The sequence below is a fragment of the Natator depressus genome, chromosome 2, assembly GCF_965152275.1.
Source record: "Natator depressus isolate rNatDep1 chromosome 2, rNatDep2.hap1, whole genome shotgun sequence".
NCBI lineage: Eukaryota > Metazoa > Chordata > Testudines > Cheloniidae > Natator > Natator depressus.
Window position 1 is genome coordinate 205693500 of NC_134235.1, and position 19045 is coordinate 205712544.

Below are 19045 nucleotides of genomic sequence, written 5' to 3' on the forward strand. Positions count from 1 at the left end.
CCCACTCAAAGCACTGCTACCTTCCTCCAGCAAGCCCGGACACTGTCCCCCCTGCTTCAGATGTGGTGCAGGCATTCTCAGATAATCTACGCTGCTTGAAAAATGGATAAATATAACTGCAAATTGTAAGCAATACCTCAATTTTCACTACACGGTTGAGAAATAGGTCAAATCTGGCAAAGACCATATTAGTTTGGAAATCCCATGGTTTAAATTCCATGCCATTGGTGAAGTAACTTGCCAACTTCTCTCTGTGGCTAAAGAAGAAATTCTTAAAGCTCCTTAAGGTATGTACAGCTATTTGCACATGTTCCAATGTTTCTTCAATTTCTCCTTTCAAAAGATCTTGTGGGGAGAGGTATGATCTAGCCTAGAATTTAAAAAAAGAAAGGGGAAGAACAAAAAAGTCACTGCTTATCAAAGCTAGCCATAACTTCAGTCAAAAAGACACTTGCCCTCTATACAAGTGCTAACAATATTTAAATTATAATATTTATATATTAATATATTAATAATTAAAAATTGTTAGGCCTAAAAATTCTAGCTTGTCAGTTTTCCCAAGTTACGTTTAAGATGATTGAAACAAAAACAGGTTTTAAAAATCAATATTTGCTGCAGCATATCACGTCCTCAAATGTCAAATTTGTCATGTAACCCATGGAATCAAGCCAGCCCTGGTGTGCTATCTTTGTACACAGTGACAGTGCAGTGGTTTGTTCATAGTGGGGGGAAAAAAACACAAACTAAAACAGATCGGCAACACTTGGGGAAAATATTACTTAGTGTTAGAGACGGGTTTATCTGTTTATTGCTAAATTCCTATTTTAGCTCTCTAAATCTTTATTACACATACTGTTAGAACTGCCAGCCTGAGACTGGTATGACTTTTTTATTTTGTAAGTTACTGGACTTTATTTTTAAAAAATAAAAAAAAAGAGGAGGCTCATTCATGGACTCTTTAGCTATTCAAAATGAAAACAAGAAATACCTGTGTCATAGGAACTGTTTTATTATAGGTGGATCTGGCAGCACCACCAATAATCATGTTGCCCAACACTTCCCATTATTAGACCCTGCTACTTCTAACTGTACAAAACTTTAATTGTTCAAGATGAAGCTTTCCATATCAGGCTCAGACTGAATGTTTATTCATTTCTTCAAGTTCTGCAAAAAAAGGTTCTGCCATTTCTAAGTGTGAAATAAAGACATTGTTTTATTCATGTTAAAAAATTCTTACAAGTGTTTCATTGAGATGCTCTAGCACTTCTGTTCTTTAGAGCAGGGACCTGAAATTTGGCAACGGAAGTCACCAAGTTGTCTTTTGTTTTCTCCCGGAGAATGCAGCCAAATCTGACCAAATTATAAACCTTGGAAAATTGCCATTTGCACATGCTCAGTAGAGCCTTTGGAGAAGGAGGAAGGTATCCTGACTCAAATGCAGAGGGTTGAGAAGCAGAGCAGCAGAGGCAGGAAAAGGGATAAGAGAAGGGAGAACAGGAATAGGTCAGGGGACAGGAGCAGAGAGAGAGAGGGACAGGCTGGGTGCGGAGGGAGCAGCAGGGTCTAACCACTAGAGAACACTCCCCTCAAGACTAAATTGAACCCAGAACTCCTCCAACCCAAAGTTCCAACTGTGCACAAAATAGTTAATGATCATGTAATTAAAGGGTGTCATAGCACAAACACACAAAGGTTGCACGAGCAACCTTAATTCTGATATTTCCTAACTTTTCAAGGCTTGACTTTGCAACCGTAACATTCTAACATAGCTTTTGTAATAATTTTGCATATAGACTCCGGATAGAGTTACAAAGGTTTCAAGATAGTAGATTTCTAACTATAAATATTTTTAAATAAGAAATTAAGCAAATCATGTAATTATCTATAGTTGAACTTTTCTTTAACAGCAAAAATTGCAAGGCGAAAAACTTTCTTTGTGAAATAGAAAGCAATTTCCAAAGAATCTAAGAAATAATTTAACAAAATTGTAGCCTAACACAAAGGTTGCTTATCTATTTTGCTCATTACAATAGTGACCTGGACTAAGCCTTTACCAATGGGATTTCTATTACATTTAAAGTTATTCTCAAAATGCCCCACTGAAATGAATCAGAGTTTTGTCTGAGTATTAAATATGAGATGAGGCTCTTTTTACAAATTTACTGGCTTTTTCAACAAAACATAGCTAAGTTTAACTATCTTATAGACAGCATTCCTGTATATGACTGTTTATTCTCATTGTCTATTTTCATATTAAGTACTTTGCTCTAGTGAACCATTCAGTACAAACAATCTAATCAAGGCTTCACTAGGCAGATAGCAAATATATTTAGTCTCTTGAGGTTATTACATAACTGTGTATGGTTACATTCAAAGCCCCTGAAAAAGTATTTAATTATTAGCATTACTCTACTAAAACTGGTACGGTACAATTAATTAATAACACAGTAAATATATTATTACTAACTCCTTTAATGGCTAAAGTATTGCATGAAATAACTAGATAAAAACATTTTAAATACAGAGACAGAAGCCCATTTTGACTTTCAGTTGACTTGAGTAATATAGGATCAGTGCATGGTAAAAATATCTACCTTTTGTGTAAGCAAATATACTGTTAAAATAAATAAAATAATAATAAATAATAATAATTTGTACTTCAATAGCTCCTTCCATCAGATTACTTCAAAGTGCTTCACAAGCATTAATGAATTAAGTCTCACAACATCCCTGTGAGGTATGCAAGTATTAGGATCTCTATTTTACAGATAATAAAACTGAAGCACAGAGTGGTCAATAAAGCAGCTCAACATCACAAATTGAGTCAGTGACAGAGTTTGGAAATAACCCTGATATTTGGACACCCAGTCCTGAATTAAAAAAAAAAAAAAAAATAGATGGGACTGCTGTAAAACAGTACCAGGAGACAGTGGTCTCACAGTTAGACAGGAGACTGGGTCCTACTGTCAAAAAACAATCCAATACCTACACAGATCCACAGACCTACCACTGACCCATAAGTTTCAGTACCACTTTGGGCACTCAGTTTCCACAATGGTAAAATGGGGATTATAACGACAACTGGGGTGTTGCAAAAATGATGCAGCTGACATCTGTTAAGAGAACTAACAGCTTTGGATGAAAATTCTCTTTCTATATATAAGAGTAAAGCATTATTGTTTTTACCTGGTCAGGCTTATTCCAATTTGATGCAAACTTTTAATTAATGGTTGTTATATCAGATCTAAGAACGGAATGTATTAAATTTGTATATTTCAAATGAGAAGTTACCCACACAACAGACTGGGAAAAACCCGGCTCTGCTGCTATCTCACTTTTATTTTTCCCTCACTGCTCCTCTCTCCCAAACAGAGAACACATTATACTCCAACCCCCAGTTATTTTTCATTATTTAACTCCACAACTCTCCATGCCTCTACTTTGCAGCCAGCATAGAAGTGGCCATATATTCTTTGAGGTTTCCTTTCAAGTAGTCAGCATTACTTCTAATTGGTTCCAAGTGTTGCTGCCCATTCTGTCAGAGATCAGAATTAAGAAGTAAAACAGAATCACACCTACATCATTAACACTAGTCTACTAACAGTTCCCCTTTTAAAATAGAATCTGTCTTCTATGTTTGGAGCATTCATATATACTGTGGTTTCTGTGGCCTCTGCTTATGTTTTTTATTTCTGTGGCCTTTAGCATATGTTTTTTATTTTAAAAAACATGTTGGTAACAATAGTAAGACTAGATTAATTACTCTGTAAATACAGAATAAAAAAGGGAGAATGTAATAATAGTCACTGCAGGAAATCTAGAGCATTCAGGAAAGCTTCAATGGAAACATGAACATTCAAACTTTGTAACTCAGCCTTCCAGAATCCAGCATAAACATAGTAGCAGGGAAGAAGATGGCATGGAAAAATGAAGGCATGACAAAATGGGGACAGGCCACTGAAAAACCTAATCTATAAATAAAAATAGACAGGGAATGCTCAGTAGCATAGTGTTGTTTAATGTGGGAGACAAAGTAGATTTCTGGAGCCCAATTCTCTTCCAAAGGCTTGGCTACATGACTGCATACTGGCACAGCAACCACTGTTACCTTCTGTCTCGCTGGTACCACATCTTGCATTCACAAAAATAACTATATATTTTCTTCTGGGGTACAGGTGCTCACACCATTTTTTTCCTGAGAAAAGCCGAGCACCACTACAATTCCACTGCAAACATGAAATCCAAATATTGCCGCAGCAACAGTACATTCGGTCCTCCCAAAGCTGCCTCCTAGTGGTCCTGCTCCCTGTTCAGCAAGAACTCTGACAAGTCTCTGTCTTTGTGGCATAAATCAGGAGTAATGCCCAGTGTGAAAGGAAAATCAGTTCCTTCATTTCTCATTCCCTGGCCAGCAGGAGCTTAGAATGCTGTGGCAGCTGTGCACCCATGCTCTGAAGTAGGCTAGGGAGTGTCAGTTTCTCTTGTGTTTCTCAAAGGTGACTTTTTTGGCCAATTAACAAATGCTGTTGACTGTTTAAGGGAGTCCTGGCCGTATTTGCTTGGCCAGAAGAACAGTGTCCACAACACTGGACCTCAGGAAATGGCTACATTTAAAAGTTACCACTATGAACACATGGCTTAGCTCCACTGAAATATGTTAGACTAGGAGAGATGTTTGAATGGAAAAGTGGGAAAGGCCAGTATGTTTTACATTATTGGGACTTTCCCTGCTAAATAGGGAGGGTTTATTAATTGTGGGAGTATAGAAAATGCAGCATTTCAAAGTCACTCACTGACAATTTGCTTGCCATTTCCATATTTTCTTGATCTGAGTAGCTTTTATCACATGTTTGCAATTTGCTAAAGCAAATAGCGGGTGTAATGATAACTAAGAAAAGAGACATTAGACCCACCTGGCAACAGAAGAAACAACTTGCTGAGCACCGCATAATTTTTGAAGAATATTTTTTCTTCTTTATGCAGAGATTATTGCATTTTTTAAGCAAAGAACTTATGAAATGGCAGCACAGATAGTTCTAATTATTTGGCTGTGCTGCAGGTTTAGTAGCAAAATGGTAATTTGAGATCTCTGTGGAAACATGATTAATCTTCTAATTGTGCTATTGTCATAAAAATAAAGGGAAGGGTAAACACCTTTAAAATCCCTCCTGGCCAGAGGAAAAACCCTTTCACCTGTAAAGGGTTAAGAAGCTAGGATAACCTCGCTGGCACCTGACCAAAATGACCAACAAAGGTTCTCTCTGTGTGTGTGATGCTTTTGCCGGGAACAGAAAAGGAATGGAGTCTTAGAACTTAGTAAGTAATCTAGCTAAATATGCGTTAGATTCGGTTTTGTTTAAATGGCTGATAAAATAGCTGTGCTGAATGGAATGGATATTCCTGTTTTTGTGTCTTTTTGTAACTTAAGGTTTTGCCTAGAGGGATTCTCTATGTTTTGAATCTGATTACCCTGTAAGGTATTTACCATCCTGATTTTACGGAGGTGATTCTTTTACTTTTTCTTCTATTAAAATTCTTCTTCTAAGAACCTGATTGCTTTTTTCATTGTTCTTAAGATCCAAGGGTTTGGGTCTGTGCTCACCTATGCAAATTGGTGAGGATTTTTATCAAGCCTTCCCCAGGAAAGGGGGTGTAGGGTTTGGGGAGAATTCTGGGGGGAAAGACGTTTCCAAGTGGGCTCTTTCCCGGTTATATATCTATCTATCTGTTAGACGCTTGGTGGTGGCAGCAATAAAGTCCAAGGGAAAAAGGAAAATATAGTTTGTACCTTGGGGAAGTTTTAACCTAAGCTGGCAAAAATAAGCTTAGGGGTTTTTTCATGCAGGTCCCCACATCTGTACCCTAGAATTCAGAGTGGGGAAGGAACCTTGACAACTATTTATTAGAAAAAACTAACACACACTAAATTCATTCTCTTTTGTTATTAGCATACTACTTATTGACTGGCCCTTATTTATTAGATACACATAGTTTATGATTTATATTTTGAGCTACCTGGTCAATGAACAGATTGCAGAACTCTTGAAGTAGAACTATTATTCGTGCAGGCACGCTGTAAAACTGGGAGTGACTCCAGATCAGGCAGATGGTGTGAAACAAAGGGGGAATTAAAGCCTGGATCTTGGGGAATTCTGTCTCCTTAAGAAACTGAATGTGTCTTCTCAGGGGTCTCAGGTACAGCTCAATATCTTGGGCTTCCATAAGTGCTGTAAAAAGAAAAAAAGAAAAATGCTAAAACTTCAGATATGATTGTTTCTAAATCAGCTTGTTTACACTGAGGAATGAAAAATTATTCTAGTCTAAAAGGAAAATATTTTCAATGCATTAACTGTAAAAATTAGAAGAAGGTTTATCACAGTCAATAGAGGAGATTAACTTTGTAAATTTAATCATAATTTTAATTTTTCCCCACACATATATAAAATGACAACAGTCCTTACCCAGGGAGAAATATATGTAGGTTTCTGGGGCATGAGACTGTATTGTGGTGAAGGTATAGAAGCTCGACCACACAGCACAAGGCTCAGACAACTCCCTGTTCACCAGCTCTACTGCTGGGAGTTAGGGATCTGTGCATCACAACTCTTTCTTTTCTGTCTGTTTGTTCCCCCTGCCTCAGCCAACCAGCTTGGAGTGATGCAGAAGTTACTGCAGACCTACATTTTAAGTAATAGGCATGTGCAATTCCAACAAGTTCTCATGATAGCAAGAGGGACAAGTCAGAGGCCTGTAGTCTTCTTTAAAAATTGTATTTGCTGGAGAAGCAGCATGTTTCCAAACCATGCTCAAAGAGCAGTGTGTTTGTGTGTTGCTGTCTATATCAGCAAAATTAGACAGTCAAGAAAGTCTCCCTTCCTATCCCCTTTGCATTAAGATATTAAGGGACACAACATGCCACACCAACATCTTTCTCATGAGCCCAACTGGTAGGATCTGTGACTATCTTTGAAAAGGGAGCAAGCTTTGGCAGTCACATAAGCAGTCCTTTAATACAGGGAAAGGCCTCTGTGACCTTGTAGTCCAGAGGTCTGTGAAACCTCAATGGGATAAGAACTGCTGAGGATATTTTCACCAGAGTAGAGCCCATTGAGTGACACACTATGTGATGGAGTAGGAGCTGCTCTATAATAATGTATGAATACTGAATGTTGACCTAGTTATTGGGATAGCGTACGAAAATATTGGGTTAATGTAATAAGGGGCTGTGAGGGAAGTTAAGCCACTTCATCCCAAACATTTGAAGGACGTTTTGAGACAATGCCATGACAGGAAAAGGCTTGCACAAACCAAAGACCAAAAGGACTACAGCAGTTTAAAAAAGGGACTGTTAAGAGATGGGGGAAGTGTTCAGGGGAGCCAGCCTAAGGATGCCATGTTGACACTTCACACTCAAATTGTCAATTCCAGCATGAGGAGATGTACTGGCTCTATCAGAGGTAGTGTGGGTATACAAAAAAGAGCGTAGCTGCCCCAAATACATACCCATCCAAGATACTATAATATACTCAGGGCAGCTAGTCCCTCCCATCGCTCATGCCGACACAGCTACACTCTATTTTCACTGCACTAGCTCAACAGAGCTAGTGCGGATACATCTCCTCAACCTGGAATTTACACCTTCAACTGGAAGAGTAGATATACCCTACATACCACTCGGGTTTCTGAAGAGGTTAAGCCTGCCTAGGTTACTATCAGGGGCTGGAAAGACTTCAGGTAAGATAGACGTGTATGTGGACTGTTGGTTGTTTTAAAATAGTTTCTCTCTGACATTTTGTTCCAACTGTTAAAATAAATACTGTAGGCAGGCTGTCACACTATATTCACCACTGGTCACAGATACCCAAAGGGAAAAACCGCATGACCCAGAACTGAGTTCTGGGTAAGTGCCACAGGCGCCGACTTTCCAATGTGCCGGGGGGTGTTCGATCCCTGGCTCTGCCCCAGTCCCCGCCCCACTCCACCCAAGTCCCCACCCGCACCCTGCCTTTTCCCACCCCATTCTGCTGCCACCCTGAGCGCACCATGTTCTTGCTCCTCCCCCCTTCCCCAGGGAGGAAGGAGGAGTTGATAGGGGGTCTGCCAGTGGGTGATCAACACCCACCATTTTTTCCCCCCTGTGGGTGCTCCAGCCCCAGAGCACCCACAGAGTTGGTGCCTATGGGAAGTGCTATTGTTACAGTCATAAAAAGCAAAGAGGAGCAAACCTACATGTTAGTAGTGAAAAAGGAAGCTAAAGTAGATAAAATGAAAAATTGGAGTTCAAGTTCTTGTTGTAAAAAAAGTGAAAGACAGACAAATACAGCCCAAAGGAGTGGTTCTCCAAATGGGATCCTCTTCCAGGCCAGAGTCACAAACCTTAGCTTGGAGTCAGTTCACCTGATGCTGCAGCTCAAAACTGAGGGAACCTCAGCAGCCAAGAGGGACATCCTCCTTCAGTCAGCCCTAGAACATGAAGCACATGTCACCTTGCTTCAGGGGACACACTCTACCACGGACACTTAACTATCAATTCCTAGCTTTGCTGTTGTATCTCAGCTTCGTCATAGGCAATATGGGATGGGATCCTGCATCAGAGAAGGTATTCCAGCAACTCCTGTCTCGTCAGGTACAAATGATATCATAGAAAGTCAGGCTGTAAAAATGAAGGATCTACTCTTTTCCTTTGATTCACATCTGTCAGCTCAACAGCGATGACGGGGCCAACTGCAGTCGTTGACCACTTATCATCTTGTACCAGCTACACAGCTTTGATCTTCTTTAAACTTCTTTGTTCTGTCATTCTTAACTGTGTCCTCTATCCAACACATCCTTGATCTTCCTCTATTTCTAGTTCCTTGCACTCTGGTACATATCGCCTTGTATGGTATCCTTTCCGGGTGCTTTCTTGACATATATCCAAACCATCACAGCAATCTTTCTTGAATCTTCTGTAACAGCCTTATTTCTTGCCCTGGCTATTTTCTTATCTCTTCATTTTTTATCTTTTGCAGTCTTGAAATTCTCAGTATTCCCCTCAGCCAGTTCATGTCTGCAGTCAAAACTTTTCATTCATAGGCCTTCCTCATACTCCAGCATTCCTCCCGGTACAGTAGTATCTGCATGACAGTTCTCATGTACGCTGATTTCTGTTTTTATAAGAATGTATTTAGACTTCCAGATGTTGCAGTCTTCTGAATGCAGTAGCATCTAGTCCAATTCTCTTATGTCGTCTTCACAATTCCCATTCTTCGATACCAGTCCTCCAAGGTACACAAATTTTTCCACTTCGTTCTAGTTCTTTGTCTCCGAGTATGATGTTTACCTTTTCTCATATCTTCTGTGGTGGGGGGGGGTGCCCCACCCCAATGCCAGATTGGGCTACAACAGGCCAGAGAGGCTGCGCAAGGTGGCAGCCAATCAGGGAGGGCCTGTTAGAAAGCCAATCAGAGCTAGGCTAGGCTCTATATAAAGGCTACCCAGGAAGGGAGCAGGCCTGTCCCTGAGTGAAGACGACCAGCACCCTGGACAGCGCAGTGCTGGGCAGGCTTGGGGGAGCTGAGGAGAGCTCCAGCCCAATACCCGCCAGGCTGCAGGCCCCGATAGAAGGGCCCACAAGGTGCAAGCGGGCCAAAGGAGAAGCAGCCCAGGGAGGAGAGGTGAACAAGGGGAGCGAAAGAGGGCAGGGAGGCTGCCGCCAGAGGGTCCCTCTGAAACTCTGAAGGGCTGAGTATGGTGAAGGTAGAAAGCCACAGCTTGTCTTACATCCTGTGTACAGAGACTGGTCTCTTCTCTGCACAAGCAGGACTTGGGATAAAATATCAGCAGTTGAATGTCCTGATTGATGTGGAACTCAGACTTTAGAGAGGAAGTGAGGGTGGGGATACAATGTAACTTTGTCCAGATACAACACACCACCATATGTTGTGGGTCAGCCCTGAGGACTCTCAGTTCCCCTACCCTTCTGGCCAATGTGATTGCCACAAGGAACGATATCTTGAAGGACAGATTGAGTAGTGATCAGGCTTGAAGGGAGGGTCTCCTTACATATTAAGCACTAAATTGAGGTCCTAGGATATGACATTATCCTACACTGAAGGGAACCAGTTAAGGAGGCCCTTAAGGGATCTTGCTGTCATAGGATATGTGAAGCCTGACAAAGCCTTCTACTGGTGAATGGAATGCCATGATGGCATCTAAATAAAACTTGAGCTCAGGGACAGTCCCATAGATTTCATGTTTAATAAGTAGTCGAGGATGGATGCCAGGGGAAAAATAGTAGGAGATATAGTGTTTGAAGTGCTTCCACTTCTGTAGGCAAGTCCTATATGTGGTAAGTTTCCTGCTATTTAAAAGAACCAGCTGGACTTTGGGAGAATGCTCCTGCTGTAGGCCCAAGAACCATCGAGGAGCCAGGCCTTGAGGTGCAGGGATGATATATTGGGGAGCGTTATGGAGTCTGACTCCTAGGTCAGGAGGTCAGTCATTAGAGGACATGCAGAGGTGGACATGTCACCAGATGAATCAGGGTTGGGAACACCTGTCCCAGCCATGCCGATGCTATGAAAATTATCACTGCTTTTTCTTGTTTCAGTTGCCCCTTTCTTGGTTTCATTGAGAATTAGTCTCCATTGCTGGAAGTAAGTGGTCAAAGTATCCATGTCTTGGCTGAGATTCCCTTCAATCTTGTGGAAGTTGTTTCCAGTGTCAGCAATATAGATATCAGCATACACATACTTCTTGGGCTGCATTTCAAAAAGGTCATATGTGTATATATTGAACAAAAAGGGAGCCAAAACTGACCCTTGTTAAAGTGACTGACTCTCTCCCCAACTTGCAGGATGAAGCTTCGGTTGTTAATCATACCTTGGGTGAACCACATCAGCCTACAAGGAATACAGTCAGAACCTCAGTAACGAACAGCTAAAAGAAATCTTCTTGCTAATAAACCCATCTAGATTCAGATCCAAGAACAGCCACTGCCATTCCATTTAGTTGTCACATACCTGGGAGTAAAACTCAAACATAGCATGACATACTGGCCTTACCTGCAACACCTGAAAATGAAGTTCTCTTCCCATGCTGCCTTGATATGAAAACTGTGAGGAACCTCCTGGGGTACAGACTCTTTGGTCCTTCATACATCTCTACTGGCGTTGGTGTTTGCTCCAGCAGAATACTGCTCTGCCGTCTGGGGGTACAGCTATCACACTCAACTTGTGAACATGGAGTTGAATTCAACCACTTGTATTATATTAAGTGGCTGTTTGAACTATACACAAACCTTCAATTTGCATGTACTAGTAAACACAGCTCTGCCAGATCTTCGACAAGATGCCATTACTGTTATGTCTGCCTGGAGAGCAGTGACAGATGAACCAGCCTATTACGTCTCTTGTTGATTGATGCCTCATTCTCAGACAGAGAACAACACTCTGAGCCAACTCAAAAGTCTGCTTGTTTTCAGGGGAGGAATCCTATTTCTGTGGTCTGGGATGTGACACCATGGCTGATCTCTCGACATCCCTTTGCTACAGCAGTTGACACACTCCAGGACAAGAGTACTACTGGCCCTTTAGCATGCATGGAAAGCCAGCACTGCTAGGGAGATGAAAACTACGTCTTTACAGTGTGGAAGCATCGATAAGTAAATTCAGGAGCTCATTGCTGTACCTGTCTCCTTGTCCCCTTGATCAAAGATCCTAGACTACTCAAGATAAGTCCCAGGCAGACCGCGAAGCGATACAAAAGGACTCACAAAACTGGGTGACTGAGCAACAAAATGGCAGATGAAATTTAATATTGACAAATCCAAAGTAATGCACATTGGAAAACATAATCCTAACTATACATATACAATGATGCGGTCTAAATTAGCTGTTACCACTCAAGAAAGATCTTGGAGTCACTGGGGATAGTTCTCTGAAATCATCCACTCAGTGTGCAGTAGCAGTCAAAAAAGTGACCAGAATGTTGAGAATCAAGAAAGGGATAGATAAGATACAAAATATCATTGCCTCTATATAAATCTGTGGTACGCCCAGACCTTGAATACTGTGTGCAGATGTGGTCGCCCCACCTCAGAAAAGGTATATTGGAATTGGAAAAGGTTCAGAAATGGGCAACCAAAATTATTAAGGGTATAGAACAGGAGGAGAGATTAATAAGACTGGGACTTTTCAGCTTGGAAAAGAAGTGACTAAGGGGGGGATATGATTGAGGTCTATAAAATCATGAGTGGTATAGAGAAAGCAAATATAGAAGTGTTATTTACTCCTTTTCACAATACAAGAACAAGGGGCCACCAAATGAAAATAGGTAGCAGGTTTAAAATAAATGCAAGAAAGTATTTTTTTCACGCAATGCACTGTCAACCTCAAACTCCTTGCCAGAGGGTGTTGTGAAGGCCAGTACTATAATGGGGTTCAAAAGGGAGCTAGATAGATTCATGGAGGATAGGTCCATCAACAGCTATTAGCCTGGATGGGCAGGAATGGCGTCCCTAGCCTCTCTTTGCCAGAAGCTGGGATTGGGTGACAGGGCATGGATCACTTGATAACCTGTCTGTTCATTCCCTTTGGGGCAGCTGCCATTGGCCACTGTCAAAAGACAGGATACGGGGCTTGATGGACCTTTGGTCTGACCCAGTATGGCTGTTCTTATATTCTAGATCAGGCTTAATAGGCTACCCTCTGGCTCAAACAGAAGTGCTGCAACCATGCATTGGCTCGGCCTGCTATCCTCCCTACACTGACTGTGGAGCGGCATAGCAGATAATAAGTCATGTGGTGGAAGAGTAGCATCTAGAGGGCAGTTTACAACACCTAACCTCCTTTGATACAGAACGTATCTGGTTGTGGAACCTGGACATCAAGCGCTGACATCTGCATACAAGAGAGAAAGAGACCCATTCATAAAACGAGCATAATTTACCTGCTTAACAGGGATGCGAGGCTGAACTGGGACAGTATGACCTAGTGGAGAGCACGGACTGGGTCGCATGAGACCTGGATTCTAATCCCAGCTCAGCCACTTGGCTACTGGATGACCTTGAGCAAGTCACTTCACCTCCTTTAGTCTCATTTTCTTGTCTGTAAAATGGGGCTAACAATATTTACCTCCATTGTAAAGTACTTTGAGCATTACTAATAAGTATTATGTAAGAGTTAAATATTATTGCTTACTAAACTAACAAATCACAAGATAAATGCCTTCTACTCTTATAGTGCCATTTATTATATTTCATTGATATTTCATTTGATGTATTTGAAATACAAACTAATGATAAAGGAATATTTGGCTAATATACTAACTGCACAGTCATTCCTATTAGCAATAAAGTCCCCATACCAACAGATATAGTACATGTGAAGACTCAAAATAATGTTTAGAAACACACACACTAATTTAATTACTACTATATCTCTCCATGACTTTTATGGAAGGAAAAGTATCTACATAAACTTTATAAAAGTAAATAATGAGTGAAGTCTAAATACAAAGCAGTTTGATTTAACGTGTACATGCTCCTCCGGCACAGAATCAGCTTAGCAGTAGCATATTACAGTATTATAGATTATTCTATAAACAAACATATAAAAGTAGACAAAATATAAATTTCATTCAAGCTACCCTTACCATTTTCTACGTCCTTCAAAATGTTCTGAGAAGTAGGATAATAGCTGCTCTCCTTGGCTTTTAAGATCTTAACCATTTTTTGAACAACAGGAGACTGAAGCTAGAATCAAACAAATTTTTTCAGTAAATACGAAATTTAAGAACGTCTGTCACAAAGTGGAGTAGGTTGTCTATCTGGATATAGAGAGTGAAATCAAAAGTTTTACTACCAACTTCAATGGAGTCAGGATTTCAGCCAAAGCATTTATTAAAAAAAAAAAAACCACAATTCCAAAACAGGTATATGCATATTGGGCCTGATCCAATGGCCATAGAAATCAATGGAAAAACTCCCATTGACTTCCGTGGGTAATGGGTCAGGCTCTCTATGCTAATAATGTTTATCCAATTTATCCTGGTTATTAGCAGTGCTCCAGTATAGTGGAAATACAGAATTAAAAAGAGGATGGTAACAACATGTTTTCCACCTCCAAGCAATATTTCATATTTAAAATGTAAATCTTGATAGCTGCACAATGTTTTAATAAGACACAGCTGGAGGATTTGTAATATCCAATTTAACAAGTCCGTATTCTGAAGCAGCAGCCTCCATTCCATAGCTAAGGTTGAATCTACTTTCCCATTATAGGCCTGATTTTCAAGCCCAATTTCTTCAGAAAGAAATCTTTCCCCTTATGTAGCATTTTCTGGGGCAGAGACATAGGAAAAGATTTCTAAAGCTCCAGACTGAGATTTTCAAATCAGCACAGGGAAGTTAGCTATACGTATCTTAAAATTAATGGAACACGCGTAGTTAAATCTCCTGCACAGGGTCAACCAGGATATTTCAATTTTTTCTTTGTCATTCAAGTTTTAACAGTTTTTTCCTTATTATTTTCTGGCTCTTCATATGTCTCTCAAATGGCTTGGCCTAAGAACTCCAAATTTTATTTTACTTTACCTGTGAGGGAAAATGCCTATTTGTATCTTTTTATTTCGGTGGTATTATTTTGGGTGGGGAGAGTGCAAAGATATAGACTGGAAGAGGCATAGTAAGATTTACGGTACATAGGAAAGATACTGAGGAGGGGAAAGGCTAAACATGAATTGGAGGGATGGGGAACAAATGCAAGGGAGATAAAGCATATTTATTAAAGTTTTTTCCTAGTAGAAAGGGTTGATGATAAATCACTAAGTGGTTTGTTTTTTTAAAGGATTGGCTAAAAGAAGCTGTGGGTTCAGAAAGTTGCCTGTGGACACCCCCCCCCACCTATGCTACCGCCTCCCAATTTATTATTATTATTTTCAAAGAGCATGGAGGAAGCTGATCTTGGGGGAGGTAGGGCATAAAAGGAACGGGGAAGACAGAGCGGGATGCTGGGGACTCAGGGGCATGGAAATGCTGGAATGCATTTCCCCGCCTCCAGATCTTACGCAACCACCTCTTTTAAACTTTTTTTTTTAACCCAACCAAATAAAAAGGGTGATTCCAAACAAAAAGCTCACTTAATGAATTTAGCTTGAAGGTATGTTTCAGTGGAGTCTGCCTAACCACCACAAAAAATTATGCTTTCTTGACCACACACACACACACACACACACGTTAGATAATTTAGAAATGAACAATTAAGGGATCCAGACAGTTCCCCACTGCCATGTAGTCCTTAATCACTAACTATCACTCTGTTATTTACACCATCACACCTCCTTAACTCCATTTTGTTTGGGCATATCTATGAAGCCAGTTTAATCAGAAATCCAGATCTTCAGGTGTGCCCATCTTCTATGTAGGTTATTTGAAACACTGAAAACAGTGGCTCATTTTGCATGCAAAAAGATGACAAGCATAGAGGGCTTCCCTCAATATCTGCCAAATATCTGAAAACACGTACTTGATCATATATGCACAACAAATTATCTTTTCTTGTCTTCCAGAAGTTGAGCTCAATTTGGGGATCCGAATGGAGGCCTTGCAGAAGAGGTTGAACAGAATCCTCTCTTAGTATGTCATGTATCTGATGCGACCATTTAATAACCATAGATTCAACTGCATGTAGCACTGCCCTAGCATATGGATATTGTCTGAAAAACAGAAAAAAAATTCAGCGTTTTGCTGAATTACAGGTGGTGTTCAAGGGCAGTGGTCTGGCAACAGATGTCCTTGTCCATCTCTTTACACTTTATCACAAACACTTTAGTGTTAACACCTAGAATACTGAGTCTGGTACTGGCCAACACATTAGCAGAAAGATATATTCAAACCACTACAATTAAGTGATCAGCAAGCCGAAAGGACTGATTTATGAGGAAAGAATAAGAGTTTGACTGTCAGTAAACAGACTACAATTTTCCTCAGCTCTATACACTGTTCAAAGCTATTGGCCAAGTACTCCCCATGAATAATTCTTTGTTTGTGAGTGTTCAGTATTCAAAATCAAAGTTTTGTTGCTTAGTTTACTGGTCCCAAGTCACATGATACTGTTCCCATTTCTTGACTGGATAAGTAGTTACAATCAGGTTTCCAGTCCAAATATTCAACATTTATTAGTTCAAAATTCACTTCCTATGCATGTTCTTTAACATTTCCTGACATGCACTCTTTCTAGTAACATTCCAGCCTGTTAGTTTGTTTGCTATAACATACAGTTCAGGGCCCACAAAGACAAGGAAGGATGCAAGCAAAGCTGAAGTGAATTATATTTACAGAATATTAAGGTGTGCACCTATCTCTGACTAGGAGACATCAGCTGGTCTACGTACAATCTTGTGCAGAAATAACTAAATTAGTTTAAAAATTCACAGCTTTTGTTGTTTCAGTGCAAGTCTGTGTGTGGATATTCTTCATTAAAAATTAAAGCTTTTACTTCAATGTCATATAAGCGGTTAAAAAGCGATTATTAACAAGAGTTGTGAATTTAAACATATTTAGTTATTTCAGTGCAGGTTTGTGTGTAGATAAGCCCTAACTTTCTCCTTTCTGTCTGGGACCCCTGGCTCTCACCTCCCCTGTCCTCTTCTGTGTCTAAAATGCCTGCATGAAGTCATCTTCTCCCACTGCCCTTCTCACACCACACTGCTCCTGTTGTCTTGCTATCTCTTATTACGTTAAATTCAAGAAGATTGTCCTCACCTGCAAGGCTCTATATAATCTTGCCCTCCCACACACAATTTAATCTAATTTCTCTCCATTCTCCTTCAGAGTCCTTTCACCCCTTACTCCACTCTGCAGCTTGTTTTCCCATTTTTGGCTTCATGCTTATGTCATGCTGCTGGAACACTCCCTCTGTTCCTCACTCTTCTCTCCCCACCTAGCACAGCGGGGCTTCGAACCTGATTGAGGCCCCTAGGCCCTACACATTACAATAATAAGAATAAATCCTACCCCTCTGAGCAATCCCTCATCAATAATCTGTGCAGACAACCTGTCCTGAACTCTTGTCATGTGTTTGTCTTATTTAAATTGTAAGCTCTTTGGGGCTGGAATGTGTCATTGCCATGTAAATTTATGGTGCTTTAATATTGTTTATTGAAACTGCAATGACCACTACCTGCTTAAAGGATGATATCAAAAAGGACGGAGTTTCCTGGACTTCTAAATATACATCTTCCAGAATTTAACAAGCACCGTGTCTAAATATTAGATCAGGGGCCAGACCCTCAGCTGGTGTAAACTGTCATAGCTTCATTGACGGCAGTGGAGCTCAATTTTAAACCAGCCAAGAATCTGGTCCCATATTTCAGTCCCTCCAATTAACATCAGAAAGATTCAGGTAAGTGATGACAAAAGGCACCATTATATCACATTTTTCTATTTTCTTAACTCTGGTTGAAACAGCAACAGGTGGGCTAAAATTTAGCATTATGGCTGCTAAATATTAGAGAATAAATCAGTGCACATATTGTGATTTCTAAGAAACTCAGTGTATAAAACAAAAGAAAACCTGAGCAATGTAGCACACACATCCCTTTAAAACAACACATGTACTTTTATGTAATAAACAATTGAGTAATAAAACAAATAGCATCTAGTATTTCAAACAGTAGCATTGTAAAATATTGCCCAAGGGATACAAAAATTAGATCTGTTGTGCAATAATTCTTCTCAGTGGTTACATCACCATTTAAATATTTTTCCCTCCCTCAAACAGTATTTTACTGTTACTGTCCTCAAATCCAGGCACTATATATAAATAATTCCATGAAAAGCAGTCTTAAAAATTAAACCCCTCTTAATCCTTGTACATGACACCACCCCTTCAAATTAGGACATTCAACCAATCACTGTTGCTCCCATTGAAACAGCCATTGAAGTCATGTTGAATTTAACTGGGAATTGGTCCTGCTTCGAGCAGGGGGTTGGACTAGATGACCTTCTGGGGTCCCTTCCAACCCTGATATTCTATGATTCTGTGATTCTATGAATGAAGAGCACTAAGAGTGAAAGGGAAATACATAGTAATTGGAAAAGAGATAGGGGAACCTGGAAGGGGAGCGAGACAATAGGCTGCAATCCAGCAGAGCACTTAAGCACCTGCTTAACTTTTAAAGCACTTGAATAGTTCCATTGAAGGCAATAAGATTATTCATGTGATTGAAGTTAAACTTGTATGCAAGCGCTCTGTTGGATCTGAGCCACAGAGAGGAAGTAGTAGCTATTGGCAGTACATTCAAAAATTTCATCCCAAAAAAAAAAAAAAAAAAAAAAACCACACACAACTAGTCATATTTCATGCTATGAGGCTATAATTTCATGTAGAGGTTCTGGTGAATACACAAACAACTGCCTTGCTCTAGCAGTTAACTGGCCACAACTAGAAGCCCTTGAGGATATATGCTATGTAGCCTCTCATATACCAGAGAGCAATTTCAATGTTTAGTTATTTTGTAAAAATCTCTTTTGGCATTTTGAGGCAACAGCCATAATTTGGGGCACTCTTTAAAATGTTCATGGGAGTGATCTTATAACCAAAGTGTTCCAAATTCAATATCATTAATATTCCAAGTTTAATATCAAAAGGGATATTTTTAACATTTACTGATACATTTATTTAACTAATGCAACCAATAGCAGTTTAAATTTTTGTGGCTGAAAGACCATCAGGTGCAGTTGCTCTTTGCTGTATTGTATGTGTTGTGTTTCTTACTTATTTTCAGTGCACATCTGATGCAAGTCAGCCTTCGCTGCAACTGTTGGAATGGGAAGAAGGATTCTTCCTGACATCATTCCCTTCATAACATGCACCTTATTTTTCATAATTTCCACATGATGTTCCATGTCTTGTGAAATAAAATGTGGCCAGGATCCATGGTTTTTCTTATTGGAAAGAACAGGCACTAAAACCTAGAGACAGAGCAGGGAAAGAGGGGTTACAAATCAGTTAAATGTTTGAAGTTTTTCAAGAGTATTTCACAACATACTGCTTCTTTAAAT

General features: G+C 40.0%; 1 protein-coding gene across 1 annotated transcript in view; it reads right to left on the bottom strand.

Annotated features, from left to right (window-relative positions):
• DNAH11 (dynein axonemal heavy chain 11) overlaps nt 1–19045 on the bottom strand; it is a 276304-nt gene that overhangs the window by 245590 nt on the left and 11669 nt on the right. The window contains 5 exon segments of the mRNA XM_074945797.1: nt 137–370; nt 6016–6227; nt 13636–13735; nt 15507–15696; nt 18759–18955. Coding sequence (XP_074801898.1) covers nt 137–370; nt 6016–6227; nt 13636–13735; nt 15507–15696; nt 18759–18955 — 933 coding nt within the window.